The sequence below is a fragment of the Nannospalax galili genome, unplaced genomic scaffold (genome assembly GCF_000622305.1).
Source record: "Nannospalax galili isolate Female #2095 unplaced genomic scaffold, S.galili_v1.0 scaffold995, whole genome shotgun sequence".
Classification (NCBI taxonomy): Eukaryota; Metazoa; Chordata; class Mammalia; order Rodentia; family Spalacidae; genus Nannospalax; species Nannospalax galili.
Window position 1 is genome coordinate 453,822 of NW_008337291.1, and position 18,169 is coordinate 471,990.

General features: G+C 38.2%; 1 protein-coding gene and 1 non-coding gene across 3 annotated transcripts in view; both read right to left on the reverse strand.

Moving 5' to 3' along the window:
- Rab3gap1 (RAB3 GTPase activating protein catalytic subunit 1) overlaps window positions 1-18,169 on the reverse strand; it is an 89,884-nt gene that overhangs the window by 17,660 nt on the left and 54,055 nt on the right. For both annotated transcript variants that reach the window (XM_008832451.3, XM_029563234.1), the window contains 10 exons: window positions 17,756-17,837; window positions 15,530-15,598; window positions 14,094-14,167; window positions 9,676-9,768; window positions 9,050-9,216; window positions 6,530-6,619; window positions 5,736-5,908; window positions 3,879-3,933; window positions 3,294-3,665; window positions 177-314 (listed from right to left, as the gene is read on the reverse strand). In XM_008832451.3, coding sequence (XP_008830673.1) covers window positions 177-314; window positions 3,294-3,665; window positions 3,879-3,933; window positions 5,736-5,908; window positions 6,530-6,619; window positions 9,050-9,216; window positions 9,676-9,768; window positions 14,094-14,167; window positions 15,530-15,598; window positions 17,756-17,837 — 1,313 coding nt within the window. The remainder of the gene's footprint in view (window positions 1-176; window positions 315-3,293; window positions 3,666-3,878; window positions 3,934-5,735; window positions 5,909-6,529; window positions 6,620-9,049; window positions 9,217-9,675; window positions 9,769-14,093; window positions 14,168-15,529; window positions 15,599-17,755; window positions 17,838-18,169) is intronic.
- LOC115070239 lies at window positions 13,376-13,504 on the reverse strand. The gene has a single exon (XR_003849433.1). It is a non-coding gene; the product is annotated as a U8 small nucleolar RNA (small nucleolar RNA).

Here is an 18,169-nt window from a genome sequence, read left to right on the forward strand (position 1 = left end):
CCTAAGAAGTGAGTCTGACCATGTCCTTTGGGGTCTGAGGTAGCATGTTGCAACTATTAACAAATCCAAACACTTAAAAAGAAGGCACGGCATTCATGTCACTTTACAGAGTGTCTTTCACAGTTTCATCCCAGAATAGCTCAATATAGACCCAGAGCTCTAAAAGTGTGGCCCACCTTGAAAGACTCCATATCGGAGAGCAGACAGGCACTCTGCATGCGTGCGCGGAGGTGAGCCCCCTCAGCAGATGTTCCTAATTTAGCTAAGACCTCAGACTGCTCTTCCAGCAGATCTTCTGTCATAGGTGCTGGCTCCTGCAGAGCACAAAAGGACAAAACTCACCAGTGGTCCTTTTTAGACAAAGCAGATGATAAAAATAGAATAAGTCATTTCTGTTCTCATAGCCACAAGATACACATTTGAAAGAATTCAGAGAAATGCACAAATTTATCAGAACCTTCATTTACAAAGTAACAAATTAATAATGAAATGACTCTCAGGTCTCCTCCCTGACTGACAAGACTGCCAGTGTTTCCCTTGACAAGGACTGAGAGCCAAGAGACAGGGACTGTGGTTTAACACACATTTTCCTGCCTATTAGTGGTAGAGAAATGAAGTCTTAGTGATTATTGTATGTCATCACTAGTTGCAACAAGGTTTTTATTTCAAACACAGGCTGGAACTGCTCTAACGGTGATGATCGCTGACTTGGAGTTACAGCTCTTTGTTTTCTTTGTTCTACAGTGAGCCCCATCACTTCTGTCAACAAGCACCCGGCAAGATTCACACTGACACAGAGTGAAGGATGATCGGTGAGGCAGTATGGCACAATCCAGACTGTGGGCTCCTGAGACAAGAGGTCCATACTGGAATTTCACTCTGTGACCCTGGCCCACCATTCCTTTCAGAGGTTTGTTACAAAAACCAAGTCCTAACACATGCTTAGTAAACACCAGCAATTACAAGCAAAACACTTTTAAACTTCATACTCTCTCACTGACAAAGTATTATCAAAAAAGACAAGTTTACTAATTACGTGAGCTTCTACTGAAGCACCAAAGTCAGAGCAGAGGCTCTCACTCCTGCTATTATGGAGCTACTTTTCACTGTGTTGCAGCCCTGAAAGCAGAGGATGGGGGGAAGAAATGGAAAATTACTCAGTAATAAACGTGGATGAACCACTGATAATATATATGGATTCAAAATAAAACTATACTGAAAGGAATTACATATAGGTACACATGACAGCTGGCCATGGTGGCACATACCTGTAATTCTAGCATTTAGAGATGGAGGGAGGCTAAAGGATCAGGAGTTCATGGTCATTCTCAGGTACATAGTGAATTCAACACCAAGCTGGGCTACATGAGACCTGATTCAACTCTTCTCCCTTACTGCCCCAAAACAGAAACAAAGAACATGCTGTATTACTCTATGAACAGAAAATATAAATTTTTCCTTTTATATGGGGGGGGGGGGTGGGGAGGGAGCAAACTGTTCCCAAATTTCTAGGCTCCAGTAATATTTCTGCCTCTCAGCCTTTAAAGGAGCTAGGACAACCTGTTTGCCCTATTGCACTCAGCTTACCTGCAGTCTTTTAAGACAAAAAAAAAAACCAAGGCTCAGAAAGGAAACTCATGTTATATAGCCAATCTTATACATTAACAATGGGTCCAGGAAAATTTATTTTGCTGCCTCCTCCCCCCAAACAGACCTGCACAAGAATACTGACTGCATACTCTGTAACAAAATTAGGAAAAAAATATACACTTGGTTTCTAGCATTACAAGAGCACATTCTATAAACCACCCACAACTCATACAGTGCCCACCCACCCATGCCTCAGGGCTCCTACTCCTTATCTGGACATATTGATCCAGGGCCTGGCATACCCTGCACTTGGTCAGCCCATAGGCTGAGTCAGGTTTCTGGAGGAGATACAACAGGTAATATTTAATAGGAAGATATTCACGAATTAAAACATCTGAGTTCCAAATGAAGGAGATGGTTTAAATAGTAATCATTAGAAGTGTTGAGTGCCTAAGTCTTTTGTGTAAGAAGCTAGGAAAACAGCAAATTAATTTCCAGTAAATGAAAATACAGCATGAATTAAAAAAAAACAAAACCCAAAACCCCAAGGTTATTTTTCAAGGGGAAAGCTTTATGAAATAAAATCCCTTGAGACAAAAGAATATACAAAACACAAGTTTTAAAACTGGAAACTGCAGTATCGTCACAGTCTACAGACATAAAGGACACAGCCATCCTTGTCTATGGGTTGGCAGAACCCACAGATTCAGAACCTGTGACTATGGAAAGTTCACTTATAGGACCTAAGTTACCAGAAGTTTGGTACAGGAATGGGGAGAGAGGGCCCTGTGAATACTGAGGGTGACATGGGCTGTGAAATAATCTATACCAATGAACATGAAATTCAGAAAAATGAAAAATTTCTTAGAAATACAATTATCCAGCCGGGCGTGGTGGTACATGCCTTTAATCCCAGCACTTGGGAGGCAGAGGCAGGTGGATCACTGTGAGTTCCAGGCCAGCTGGGGCTACAAGGAGACCCTGTCTTAAAAGACCAAAAAAAGAAATACAACTACCAAAACTCAAATCAGAATCATTCTGTAGCAAAGAAATCTGAGGTCTGGTGAGATGATTTAGTGAGCAAAGGCACCTCTTGCCAACCTTGACAATATAGATTTAATCCCTGGAACCTACATGGTGGAAGGAGAGAACCTACTCCTGCAAGTTAGCCTCTGACCTCCACATGTGGGCCATTGCATACCTCCTCAGAAATTAATGCAATTAAAAAAAAAAAAAAACAAACAACAAAACCAACCAAACAAAAAACCTTGAACATCAGGTGTGGTAGCATACACCTTTAATCCTTGGATGTTTGTGAGATCAAGGTCAGCCTGGCCTACATAGTTCTAGGCCAGCTAGAACTACAGGAGACCCTGTCTTTTAAAAAAAATTTTAATCTTATAACCAAAAATATTATAAGCTTATAACCAAAAATATTCCTATAAATAAAACTCTAGATTCTGAGTGGATTCATTAGTGAGTTTTCAATGATTTTATGTGTATGAATGTCCTCTGCATGTGTTAAGAGTACCCATGTGTGCCATATTTTCAGCGAAGTAATAAAATCAATCTTATACAAACTGTCCAAAAAATTAGAGAGGAAGTACTTCCCTAACAAGAACATTATAAGCAAGGAAATCTTGGGTGAACAAGATGACTAATCAACAAAAGGAAACTGAGTTTGAAAGACTTGGTATACCCACCTGGGTGACTGGAATGTAGAGAGGCTCTCCATTATGTAGCAGTGTGAGCTTCCCATGTTGGTGCAGGCGTCCTTCTGGCTTTAAGTTTGCTGTCTCCTTAGGGCCTCCTTTCTTGCCAGTCTCTTGCCCATTTCCCTTAAGTTCTTCAGTATCACTAAGGCATTCAAAGAATTCTTCTTCACTGTCACTCCAGGAATCCCAGGATTTCCCCATCTCTCCCTTCTCCTTCTCTGTGTCTCTGAGATGGTCCATGCCCAGCTGACCCCCAGCTTTTCCAGTATTCCCAGGATAGGTGTTAGTTACATTATCAGAGGGGCTTGGTTTCTTCCCCTCATCGCGTGCTTGCTTTCTTTCAATACAACAATTTAACATCTGAAGAGAGCAGAAATAATATATAGCTGAATTAAAAGAAAAATAAAAATCTGACTGCTTGACTATGTCTACTCTTTTCCAGGACCTTGCTAAGAATTACATGGATTAATTTTAAGCAAACTATAGCAATACAATGAGAATATCCTATATAATCCATTACTACTTTAGTGTTAGAGTAAGTTCCAAGTAATACTGCCACGGAGACATCTTTACCTGTAGTTTCTGATGTAGTAAACAACATCTTAAATCTGGTGGTCCACTTGCTAGTCTACCAAATAAGAAAAAAAAGAGCTTACTTTTAGTGATATCAGAGACACCTATTTTTATATTACCAAAGCTTTTGGCTTTATTGTTAAGGAATCAAAACTAGGTTTCTATACTGAAGAAAACAGAGTTCCAAGGTGGCAAATATGATTAAAAATTTAAATTTATTTTATCCTTCTAGCTTGCAAATCAACAGCAAATAAAAAAGATATTTGAAACATAATGGTAAATGAATAATAGCTTTCAGGCTAATTAGAAACTCAAGAGTCTCTAAACCTACCCTAGGAAATAACTGGCATATAATACTTCCTATCACACAAAAAAAATTAGTCTGCGTTCAGTTTTCAATTATTATGGTGGCATCTCACTATATAAACTAAGGTCTCTACCTCTATTTTTTCAGTGGGATCCTAGACTCCCTCTGGTTCTAAATCACTAGATTCCTCAGTTAGAGTTCACTATAATTACTGTGCTTCTGTACGTGTAGTTAAGTTCCAGAGTAAAATAGAAGCAACCAAGAGAGCATTCCAATAAATAGACAGGCAAATAACCTAATAGGAAACAGTTTTGTCAGTGGCCATTTTCCATTGCTCATGTCATCATTCTCCTCCTTAGCATGGATAAATGAGCACAAGTGTAGCAGCACCAGCTTAGTAGTACTGGCATGTATGCTGAACAAAACATCCTATTTGATTACATGAAATATCAATAAATTATGTTTAATGCCTGAACTTGTAGTGAACTCTAAACGCATTTTCCTTCCAATAATAAAATATATGTTCATTACAGATTACAAGAAATACAAAAATGAAAAAAAAAAAAAAAACTACCTTCATAGTTGGGAAAACTAGGGGTTGGGATTCAGCTCAGTGGTAGAGTGCTTGCCTAACAAGCACAAGACCCTGGGTTCGGTCCTCAGCTCCAGAAAAAAAAAAAAGACCAAGAAAAAAAAGGCAACTAGCATAGTTGGGAAAACTATTAACACTTGGTTATGTATCTTTCTGATATTTTTCTATACATTATCTATGGACATAATTAAAATATTCTGTATATGATTATCATACTTGGTTATTAGTATCATAAATAGTTTCTATATTAAAGATTCTTGAGGGCTGGGATCCCCTCAGTGGTAGAGCACTATCTTAGCATTTATGAGGCCTGGATTCAATTCCTACTACCCCTTCCCTCCAAAAAAGGATTCTAGAAGGAAACATTGTAATGGATCGACAAAAATTTCCACTGTTGATACATGACATAATTTAATCTGTTGAGATTTAGGCTCTTTGGCCTTTTTTTCTATTATAAATTGGCTGCAGTGAATACCTCTGAGCCTAAGTTGTATCCACATTTCTGAGCACTTTTTTAGTAAAGATTTCTGTGGTGGTCTGAATGAGAAATGCCCCCACAGACTCAAGTATTTGAACACTTTGTCCCCAGTTGGTAAGGCTGCTTAGGGAAATCATGGCATTTTTAGAAGGTGGAGCCCTGCTGGAGAAATTATGTTTCTAGGAGCAGGCTCTCAGGGTTCGTAGCTTCACCCTACTTCCCATTGCTCACTCTGCTGTGTTTCTGATGAAAGAGGTGATCTCTTGGCATCTTGCTCCAGCTATCTGCTGTCACGCCTCCCTTGTCATTACAGACTCTCCTCTGGAACCACAAGCCCAAAATAAACTCCTTCTATAAATCATTTTTGGTCATGGTGCTTTAATCACAGCAACAAAAAAGTAACTAATATAATTAAAAGAAGTCAGGTATCTGCTGATTAACAAAAATCCTATCTAAGCAATTGCAAATTAAAATTATTACCCTGGAATCAGAAAGTTGTTTTCCCATCTGAAGCGCATTTCAAGAACAAATTCTTGCCAGAGATGTGCTACTCCCTTCAGCCCTCCATGGTAGAAATTGATCATACAAAGACACAAGGCTAGTTTGTATGTTAAACTGTCGGAGGGTGCAGATTTGAACTGATTGTAGAGAGTCTAAAGTTAACATAAGAAAAGAAGCAAAACTTGTTAACAAATTTACAAACATTAGCAAAAACTGTGTAAGAGGACTCTTGTACTGAAATTAACCCATAAGAATCTTTTGCAAAGCAAATTTTAACAATTTCACAAAAAATCTAAAATAAGAGCTATGCATAGTATACTTACACTATTTTCTGTTTTCTAAAAAGCTCTTGCTACCCAAAATATGTATCCATGCAAATGTTCTGAGCGGGTAATTATCTGAGTGGCTGTAAGCAGCACTCAAGTTTCCAAGGATGCTTTTTAAAATGAAGAGATACTTATGGTTACCAAACTAGAAATATAGCAAACCCTTAGAAATTTAGTGCATTTAAAATATTTTAATGTTAGGGCTGAAGAGATGGCTCAGTGGTTAAGAGCACTGACTGCTCTTGCAGAGGACCTGGGTTTGATTCCTAGCACCTACATGGTGGCTAGCAACCATCCGTAACTCCAGTTCCAGGGGATCCAATGCCATATTCTGACCTCTGAGGACACTGCACAACACAGGTGCACTTACATATATGCAGGCAATATACTCATACACATAAAATAAAAATAAAAAATTTTTAAATTTATTATTGAATTCCAGCTTACATAGTCTTCACCCTCTGATGGGGGATTATTATTGTCTGTTGAAGTAGTTCCATCAAACAGCTTCTCAGAAGCAGCATCTGGGAATAAGAACTGGGGAGAAGCAGGTAATGTTAGACTCATAGAAGATACTGACTTTCCAATGGTTTTGCTGTTAGAACTATGGGAGTGCTCTTACCGTCCTATCAAGTTTGGGAGGTTTTTTTGTTTTGTTTTGGAGGGGGTTTGTGTTTTAAGAGAGTCTCCTTGTAGTCACCCAGCTGGACTGGAACTCACTATGTACAACAGGCTGGCCTTGATCTCACAAAGATCCATCTGCCTCTGCCTCTGCCTCTGCCTCTAGAATGCTGGGATTAAAGAAAGGTGTGTGCCACCAAGTTCAGTTCATGTCAAGTTATTTTTACATTCTTTCAATTTTAAATTTTTTTTCAAAAATACACAGAATTGCCGGGTGTGGTGGCACACGCCTTTAATCCCAGCACTCTGGGAGGCAGAGCAGGCAGATCTTTGTGAGTTCCAGGCCAGCCTGGTCTACAGAGTGAGTTCCAGGACAGCTGGGGTTACAAGGAGACCCTGTCTCAAAAAGACAAAAAAAAACCAAAAAACAAACAAAAAAAAACCCGCACAGAATTTCTGTGACTAGTCAATTTTAGAAATTTGCATTAAATAACCACTTGAGGCTGTGAGCTGAGTAACACAGAAGCAAAATCTCTTCACTGTGATTCCATACCCACCACACCGTAATAAATATAATAAAACCTGTGATTATTAAATAGAGACAAAACTGTAATAAAATAATTTAAAAATGCCTCTGTATTCATGAGGATCTGTAATAATGTGATCCATAGATTTTCATGTATGAACTACTAAAGGCATGGTATGAAAGACCCCCTAAAGAAAGAGAAGGAGCTTAAACCTGAATGGTCAATGCATCTTCTCTAGTTACTACTGTTTGTGTAAAGGTAGGAAGAGGTGAGAAAGGGGAGGAAAAAAAAAATAGTGTATATAACACCTAGCTGTATGATTTGCATATTCAAATTCTCAAGATACTTTTTTGAACATAAAGTCTACCTATGTATGTAGCCCAAGATGACCTTGAACTGGTGATCTTCCTGCCTTAGCCTTCCAAGTGTTGTGCTTACAGTTAGTATGTCACCCTCTGGGTTCTAAGGATATATTCCTAAGATGTCTTCTCTGTAAAAACTTATTTTCAGTCCTTTTATTAATATTCCTACAAACTTATTTCTGGTAATGCTAACCAATATGCTCTCTATGTCTACTTTACCACATATTACAAAACATGCAACATGCTCACTTGTCTTTTTTTTTGAGACAGGGTCTCCCTGTAGCCCCAGCAGGCCTGGAATTCACTATGAAGATCAGGCTGGCCTTCATCTCAGAGATCTGCCTGCCTCTACCTCCTGAGTGCTGGGATTAAAGGTGTGCACCACAAGTACTGCATGCTCTCAGAATTATAAAATTCAAACCATATCCTGTTCTCACACCACTGCCCACATGTAAAATGTACCAGCTAAAACCTAAGCATTTTGTTCAGATAAATGGCAAGACATATGCCAAGGCTGGTATGGTATCTGGGTCTAGCATTCCCTTCATTATACTACTCATGAAGGGTTTCCTCTAAGACTATTATAATGAATGAAGGTTTCCTCTAAGACTGTTATAATGAACAAATTATAACTATAATTACAGTATGAACAGCTATCATTCATTAAAGGTGTGTTACATCCCATGGCAGTAGTGTCCTTTAATTTTCAAAAAATCTCACAAGGTCTTGTTAGTTTCCTCAGAGAAATGAGAAAACTGCAGTGACTTGTTCAAAGTCATGCAGAAAGTCAGGAATCACCCTGCTGTGCAGCTCTTAGGCTGTATCCATTCTAACCATACCTTTTTTAGTCCTCATTGTACAGATTTTTCTAGACTTTTGTCATAAGAACATTTCAAAAATGCAACTTTTTGGAACACTGATCTTTTGTTTAAAGTAGTGTTAAACTGTAACATTAAAAAGTACAGCACATTATCACAGGTTACCTACTACCTTGACATCGTTATCCCTGATCATTCTCAGAGAAGTACTCTTTAGACTACCAACTATTCAATATGATCTCAGTGGTTGCAGATATAGCTCAAGGTAGAGTACTTTGCCTAGTATGTGGAAGGCCCTGGGTTCAATCCCCAGCACTGCAAAGCAAAACCTCAGCTCAATCTTAGGCCTCTGCTTCTTTACTGAGTTCAAGCACCCTTTATGAAACATCTGCGATTCACTTCAGAAACACGCAGACACCTTCTGCTCTCTTCTCAATGCCTCCTTGCCCCATTTCTTACTTGCAATCTGAGATTTTAACTATTACTTTTCTTCTTCCCACTAACTAGTAACAGTCTCTGAATGTGAAGACTGTTTACTCCTCGTGCACCCAATCCAGCAACTGCAAGAGAGAAGGGACTGAATAAATCAATGAACACATGCTTATGGAAATACATATAAAAGGTAAGACAGGCAGTTACCAAGAGGATGGTATTGAGGACATCATTATTCAGTGGTGACTCTTCACCTCTGTGTTTCCGTATTTTCTTCTTTGCAGTGTGTACCATATTTGAAACTGATAATTTATGAATTGGAACTGGTGCTGGCTCTGTCAGCTTTGACAAAGCATGAGTTATATCGGCAACTTCTGTAAAGTAGAAATGATTGCAAATTATATCACAAAATTAACAGGAAAAGTGATGAGTAAATAGATGACATTTACATGTTTTAATTCTTCTTTACACAAGTATTATATCTTCTCAGAATTATGAAATTACAAAATTGTAACCCATGTTCAGCTTTACATGCAAGCATGGGGTGTCAAGATATCACAAATTATTTCTTCCCAGGAGAAAGCATCTAAAACACTGCTTTTCAAAATACATTATTATTACTTTTTAGGCAGATAAAGAATTTATTACATGCATTTGATGTCTTAACAAGTTCTGGGTATAGCCTGGAGAGAAATGCCAGCTATGCAGTCCATCAAAACTTGCTTTTCCAACTTAATTCAAAGTGAGAAAAGCAGATGAAAAGTTGCCAAGATATATGCCAAAGAACAAGAGCAAAACTTTCCAAAGAATGCTAAGTAGCAAAAGTAGGTCACCTCTTCCTTCTTCTTCAAATGTAGATCGTCCAAGAATCTCATCTGTTGATTCCTTTCGACGGCAAATTTTTAAAAATTCAGTGACAAAATCACCTACACAGAAAAAAAAAAAAAAAGTGTTACTCATTTTTGACATTTAACTGAAAGAAATTAATCCAATAAAGTGTCTTTCCATGAAAACTATGGTTGGGGGAAAATTCATTTTTCCACTGAAGAAGATAAAATTTAATACTATTTTGCAAATGGACTTGCTCTTCCTATCTCACTGGATATAAAAATTTTACTTAGACTTCCTTCTGTTCTTGAAGCCCATCCTTTTCCTTGAACTAACCAACCCATTACTAATCTCTAGAGTGTTTTCCCTTTGTTAAGAAATCATCTTTTTTTTCTTTAAGTTTTTTTTATTAATTTAAAAATTTTATGCATATGAGTGTTTTGCCTATGTAAGTGCATGCAATGCATGCAGAGGCCAGAAGAGGGTGTCAGAGTCCCCTGAAACTAGAGTTATGGGTAGTTGTTAGCTACCATGTGGGTGCTGGGAACCAAACCAAGATCCTCTGGAAGGGCAGCAGGTGCTCTTATCAAGTGAGCCATCTCTCTATTCCTCTTATTTCTATTTCTGAAAAAAAAAAAAATTTCTTCTACAATGGAAGGAAAACAATATCTACTGCATATTACTAAACTTCCAGCAGGTTTCATTGTGTCCAATATCCATTATTAAATAATAAAAGTGATAGTATTATTGTATGCAATAATCTTTTCTATTACCCTACAAGAATTCTGATTTTATTTTAAAAAATACAAATTAAAAATAAACTGTAGGGGCTGGAGAGATGGCTCTCAGTTAAGAACACTGACTGCTCCTACATAGGACCCAGGTTCAGTTCCCAGCACCCAGTGACTACCAATCATCCACAAACTCCAGTTCCAGGGTATCCAATGCCCTCTTCTGGCTTACAGGGGCACTGCATGCACCTGGTGCACTTATATACCTGCAGGCAAAATACTCATACACATAAAATAAAAATAAATTAAAATTTTAAAGAAAATTAGAGCCAGGCATGGTGGTACATGCCTTTAATCCCAGCACTCAGAGGCAGAGGTAGGTGGATCTCTATGAGATCAAGGCCAGCCTGGTATACACAGCAAGTTCTAGGCCAGCTAGGGAAAACAAACAAAAACAAAATGTTAAGGATGTTCCCAGAGGATCAAGAAATCATGTAGCAAGAGACTATTCTATCTTTGATTGCATATTTATGATATATTTTGTGTTATGATAGAGGGAAAAAAAGTGGTTTCCTGTGTTTTAAAGAGCTACAAAGAGTTGTTTGGGGCTGGTATGGCCTGATGACCTGAGTTCAATCGCAGGGACCCACACAGTACAAGACAAATGACTTTTGCAAGCTGTCCTCTGATCGCCACAGTAGCGCCACGGTATGTGCATGCCCTCAAGCACAAATATGTGTAATAATTTTTTTACATTAAAAGCTGAGCATAGTGTTGCAAGCCTTTAATCCCAGCACTTGGGAGGCAGAGGCAAGAGGAAAACTGATCAAGGCCAGCCTGGTCTACATAGTGAGTTCCAGGCCGGCTGGGGCTACAGGAAGACCTTGTCTCAGGAAGACCAAAAAAAAAAAAAAAATTAGGATATCAAGTCTTCTGTAATTATTACAAAGTCAGATGAAGAATAAGGTATTAAGTAATTTAGTAATCAAATTTAATAATGTGATAAATCAGTTACTAAACAACAGAAAACACTTATGCAGTTTTTATATATAGGCATAGTGTTACAATGTTCAGTGTGACCCACATACACAGGTATATAACTTCCCTTCATCATCCTAATTAACCCATGGGGTGTGTATTAACTGAATCCGTTTTACTGACAAGAGTGCTAAGGTTTCAGGTAATTAGGAAACTTGCTCTAACTGGTGGATGTAAGTGGGCCTGTTCAACTCTGAAACTCTTGTTATTGATACTATGTTGTCTCTCTAAGGCCCCAAGCAAACTTGCAGAGGGCAGAACATTTTCTCCACTGTCAGGTACCATAAATGTTGAATGTTAACTGCCATTTATTGCCACTTACTGCCACTTGATGAACAGCATATAATGAATAAGAATGTTAAAAAGCATGAAATTCTCAAAGAATAAAAATATATTTTTAAAAATAACTAAAAAATGCATTGGAGAAATGCTGGGATCAAAAGCATGCTCTACCACACCCTGTGGAAAGACATATATAAAGGTAATGGGTTGAGAAGACTTACAAAAACACACCTATAAAAAAATGGGGGGGGGGGTTTGAGAGAACAATTCCAGATCTAGAACCTGAACAGTAATCACTATTTTTCAATCACTATTTTTCACTATCTCATTAAATCTTCAAATAACATGTTAGGCACAAAGGGTGCATTCATACTTCTTTTTCAATAAAGTACCTTACGGATATGATACAACTTGCCAGAGAAGTTATAATACCCACTTCTTAAACTGTGGTCACATAACTGGGAATTCAAAATCAATCAGTCAGTCAGTCAGCCAGTCAGTCAGTCAGTCAGTCAGTCAATCAGTCAATCAGTCAGAAACAGTAAAAGGCTTCGGAATATGGAGTGATCAAAAATTAACTCAAACTCAAACATGTAATAAATTCAAGGTATTTCTGGCAATGCTCAACCTTTTTACATCGAGACTTCCCTACAGCCTTGCTTCTGAACCACACTATGCACAGTCTGCTGTGATTCCACACAATGCCAACTAATGCTGCCTCCAAAACCTCAGCTCAGATTCAAGACTACCTTATGCCATGAATTGCAGCGTCTTTACACACAAAATTTTCTTCTCTTGTAGAAACATAATGGTATAATTACAGAAAACAAAGACAATATTTTCTTATCACTATTCCTCAGCATGTAAATATAAAAGTACTATTTTTGAACTGTACTGTTAATATGCTTGCTTTTAAAAACTGTTCCTATGGGTCTGGAGAGGTGGCTCAATGGTTAAGAGCATTTGCTACTCTAGTAGAAAACCCAGGATTGGATCCCAGCACCCACATGGCTACTGACGACTATCTCTAACTCCGGTTCCAGAGGATGTGATGCCCCCTTCCGGCCTTCAAGAACACCAGGCATGTACATGGCATATATACATACATACAGCCTGTGGTAGTTTGAATGACAGATGTGTCCCACTGGCTCAGTTATTTGAATACTTGGTCTCCAGCTGGTGGTGCTGTTTGGGGAAGTTATGGAACTTTTAGGAGGTGAAGGAAGTTTATCAATGAAGGCAGGATTTGAGTTTTATAGCCTCATTCCACTTCCCTACTGCTTTCTGCATGTGGTTCAAAGATGTACTCTTTCAGTATCATGCTCCTCCCACCATGCCTCCTGTTTCCTGCCATGCCTTCCCATCATGGGAGATTCTTACTCTTGGAACCATAAACTCAAATAAATTCCTTTAACCTTTGATTGTGATGTTTTATCACAGCAACAAATAGTAACTAATATACAGGCAAAGCACTCATACACATAAAACTCCAAAAACTGTTGAGTTGGGACTTGAGTTTCATAAATATAATTCAATGAAATTTGACTTGAGATTAAGAAGAAAATTCCAACTGAAATGTTCTTAAACATACTTCTGCCATTTTATACTACATATTGTTAATTATTACTTCAAAAATATATATATATGACAGAGAATCAGTTAGGAGCAATCAGGGTGTTGCAAGTCCTGATTATGCAGAGATGCTAATCACGCATCATGCGAACTCCATCGTTTTCTATCTGCCCTCAAAAGGAAGAATAGGTAAGGTTATCCCACCTGACAGTGTATTTTTATGAAAAGTAGCACTCTCAGCATTGACAATTATAGACTCAAAATACTGATCAACTGTGCATGACATGGGTGCACTTACATACATGCAGGCAAAACACTCGTACACATAAAATAATAAAATAAAATCATAAAACATCTTTGTTTAAAAAAACAAAGAAATCCTGTTAGTATTAATACAAAATTCATTACTACTGGTAAAGATTTTGCTACATCATGTTAACAGTGGAGGTCATGAATTAAAAATTTATTTGAATAGATGAAATAAAGTGTAAAGAATGTATTGGTTCCATTTTGGGAAATACCTACAATATGGTTTTTCAAAAAAAGGAATAGAGGGGCTGGAGAGAGAGTGCAGTGGTTAAGAATGCTGACTGTTCTTACAGAAGACACAGGTTCAAATCCCAGCACCCACATGGCAGCTAACAACTGTCCATAACTCCAGTTCCAATGGATCCAATAGTCTCTTCTGTCCTCCATGGGCATTGCATGACACAGGTACACTTACCTACATGCAAGCAATACATGCATATACATAAAATTAAAAAAAAAATTTTTTTAAAAAGGAATAGAATGTATCTTACCTAGCAGACACTGGGGATTATCAGCTTTTCGAACTCTAACAGACCAATGGGGAGCTTGAATAGGATCCAAATCACTGGAATACAATGAACATAAGATAGTAATTATGATAGTCTCCAAGATTCATAACCTTTATCAAAATGCAGTGGAATAAAGGCCAGGTGGGGTCGCAGACACCTATAATTTCAACAGTTCAAAGGCTGTGGCAGGAGGTTCATTAGTAGGAGGCTAGAGAAGGCTACATACTGAGACTCTGTCTTTAAAAAAAAAAAAGCAAAATTAATTAATTAAAACAAGATCTAATGAAAACATCTTATAAGGGGAAAAACAATCTATTTTGTATCTCTTTTGGAAAGATGCTGGCTTTCGATCTAATCTTCTGCATTGATCTCCCAAGTGCCCACCACCACACCCAACTATATTTTAAAACTATATTGCCATTTGGTTAAGTTGCTTAAAAAATTATCATAAGGGGGTGGAAAGATGGCTCAGTGGTTAAGAGCACTGACTGCTCTTGCAGAGGACCCGGGTTTGATGCCCAGCACCCACATGGTGACTAGGAAATGCCCTTAACTCCTTTATGAAAAGGAAAGGTGTCTACTTCTCACTGTTTGCACCTGGAAGAAAAAGGAACTAAAATGCCTTCCTATTTCACTGCACTCTTCTTAGAGATTGCTTGTTGAAATTTTCAAGTTTTTTCCATTACACAGAATGGGGCATAGATGTTTTATTACTCATAACCCTTAATCATCAAATATCCCAAGCCAGTGAAATGGCTAAAAGTCATTTGCTGTGTAAGTCTTACAACCCAAGTTTGATTCCTAGAACCCATGGTGGAAGGAGAGAACTGACTCCCACAAGTTATCTACTGACCTCCACACATGTGCTATGGCATGTGGGTGCCTGTTCATGGTCACGTCATACACACACACACACATATACACACACACACACACACACACACACACACACAAAACAACATTCCCACACATTCTGATGCTCATCATCTGTTCAAAGCATTTTGTGACACACTTTTTTCCTTCCAGTGCTGGGAGTTGAACCCAGGGTCTTCTATATGTTTGACAAATACTCTATCATTGACCTTCTTCCCAGTCCTAAAATGATCCTTATAAGCTTAGGTCAGAAAAATCATATACTGAATGGTAGAGATCTTTCTGCTAAAACACAGATTCAAATTATTCATTCCCTTTAAGGAGCACACTTCCTGAAGCAGCAACCAAAAATCCATCCTAAATCCATACAAACAGGTCTAAAAAATGGTCTCTAAAAAAATTAAGCTTAAAAAAAAAACAAAAAACAAAACAAAAAAAACCCCCAAAACCAACCAATCTTACTAGAAAGTGTTGCAAAAACAAAAGGGCAAACTGCTAAGCACTTGGAATTTAATTAATTGCAATGAAGTTCTTAATATACTTACGAATAAACATCATTGTCCACAATGATCCCTTCCGTCAGATGAGGCCATGTTGTTGCTAAATGGAGTTCACTAAAACAAAATTTAAAAAAACATCAAATATACCCAAAAACATGTCCTCTCATTTACAATTCTACTTCAAGGAATGCATCCTGAAGAAATAACTAAAGATGTGCATAAAATTATCTCTTTTTTTTTTCTTTTTTGAGACAGGGTCTCCCTATAGCCCTAACTGACATAGAACTTACTATGTAGACTAACTGGCTGGCCTCAAACTCACAGAGATCTACTTGCCTCTGCTTCCTGAGTGCTGGGACTAAAGGCATGCGCCACCATGCCTGGTGCATAAAAGTATCTTAAAAGTGATGAGATGTAATGGTTGCTGAAGGAGGGAGAAGCACTTTCTCCAGTGGTATAGCCACTGTTAAGTTGCTCATGCTCCTCTAAATTACCATGCTCCCAATAAGAAAGAAGTATGGATGGGGAAGAGGAGAGGAAGGGGAGGGGAAAATGAAGAGAGGGGAGATGAAAGAAAGTAAAAGGGATATAACTAGGAAGAGGAAGCAGATCAGTTGGAAAAGGCAGGGGACAAGAGGGTAAGAGTGGGTGAGTAAGAGCCAACACACATTATCTGCCTGTATGAAATGTCATAATGGGGGCTGGAGAGTCAGCTCAGTGGTTAAGAGCACCAGCTGCTCTTACAGAAGACCCAGGTTCAATTTCCGGCACCTACACTGTGACTAACAACCATCCATAACTCCAGTTCCAGAGGCAACCAATGCTCTCTTATCTCCTTGGGCATTGTACTGCACAGGTGTACTTACATATATGCAGACAATACACTCATAAATTTTTTTTAAAAAAGAAAAAAAAAGGAAAATGTTGCTAGGCGTGGTGATGCATTCCTTTAGTCCCAGCACTCAGGAGGCAGAGCCAGGTGGATCTCTGTGAGTTCAAGGCCAACCTGGTCTATACAGTGAGTTCCAGGTCAGGTGGGGCTACAGGGAGATCCTGTCTCAAGAAGACCAAAAAAAAAAGAGAATGTCATAATGGAACTCATTATTATGTATAATATATGTAATAAAAACCTTTAAAGGAATATTTAAAAAGTGGTGCTATACGTAGTAACTAAAAACTGGTTTAGTAAAAGGAAGCAAGTCCATATGAAGTTGTTTTACAGACATAAAACATCACAGTATGTATTAACCAAAAAGTATAAATAACCCAAATGTCATCAACTGATGATGAGATGAACAAAATGTGATATATAGTAACTATACCTACATAATGGCATATTATAAATTCATTTTTAAAATGTTCTGTTTCATGCAATAATAAATGAACATCAAAAACTGAGTAGATGTATTAAAAGACTGCGCTATATGAAATGTCCAGAATAGGCAAATTCACAGGGTCACAGTGATCAGTGTTTATCTAGGGCAGGAGAGGCTAGAATGACTGAGCTAGAAAAAATGGCTAAGAAGCTAACAGCAGGCTGACAAGATGGATCAGAGGGTAAAATACGTTGATGCAAGCCTTGGGAGTCAAATTCAAACCCTGGAATCCACATAAGAGAGGACCAACTCCACAAAGCTGCCCTCTAGCCTCCACACCTACGCCTTGGTGCATGCATGTGTGCACACTAGTGTTTAAAAATCTTTTTTAAAGGAAGCAAACAACTTTTTTCTGAGGTATTACAGATGCTTTGTGGTTAGATAGTGACAGCTGCACAACTCTATAATAAAAATGGTGGAATTTATGGTAGATGAATTTTCTCAATTTTGAAAAATTGTGTCATAGAGATTGAGTTGGCAAACTTCCTATAAAGTCCAAAGAGCACATTTTTTAGGCATTGTGAGCCATGTATAGTCTGCTATATTCTTGTCTTTTCACTTTTATTCCTGTTAAAAAATAAAAACCATTACCAGCCAGACAAAAACTGACACTGGCCAGATCTGACCCACAAGCTACATACTGTCAAACTCTTTTTGTACTGGAGACTGAACGAGGGCTTGTACATGCTAGGCACTCACTCTACCACTGAGATATACCCCCAAGCCTTATGGTAAAAGAGTATTAAATTTCAGTTTTCATGTGAAATTATAAACTAAAGAAAGCAAGTATATTTATTTCCAGTATTTATTTCAATAGCCTACTGTATCATAAAAGGAACAATATAAACTGAAAAGTCAAAATAATCCTGTTCAAATAAAAGGCTGAAATTCTCACCTTATAGGATCTTCACAGGCACCAAATGGCAACTTGCCAAACTCTAGTCCTCCAACTTCTCCTCCCACAAGAGCATCTATATCTAAGCAGGGGAAACATTTGTTCCATTATTTGGCAAAACATAGAAATAAGCATCTACTCTAAGTTAAGGTGTTCAGAAAGTACTAGCGTTGAAAGTGTAACAGTGCAGATGGCAACTTACGGCACATTACAGCATATGCGGTCAAATATTTAAGACTTCTGAGAAGAAGAACATAAGCACAGGGGGTAGAGAGATGGCTCAGAGGTTAAGAAACTTGCTCCTCTTGCTTATGACCTAACTTCAGTTCTTCAATTCCTAATTGGCTGAAACGCCAGTCCTCTTCTGGTCGGTCTCTCTCTCTCTCTCTCTCTCTCTCTCTCTCTCTCTCTCTC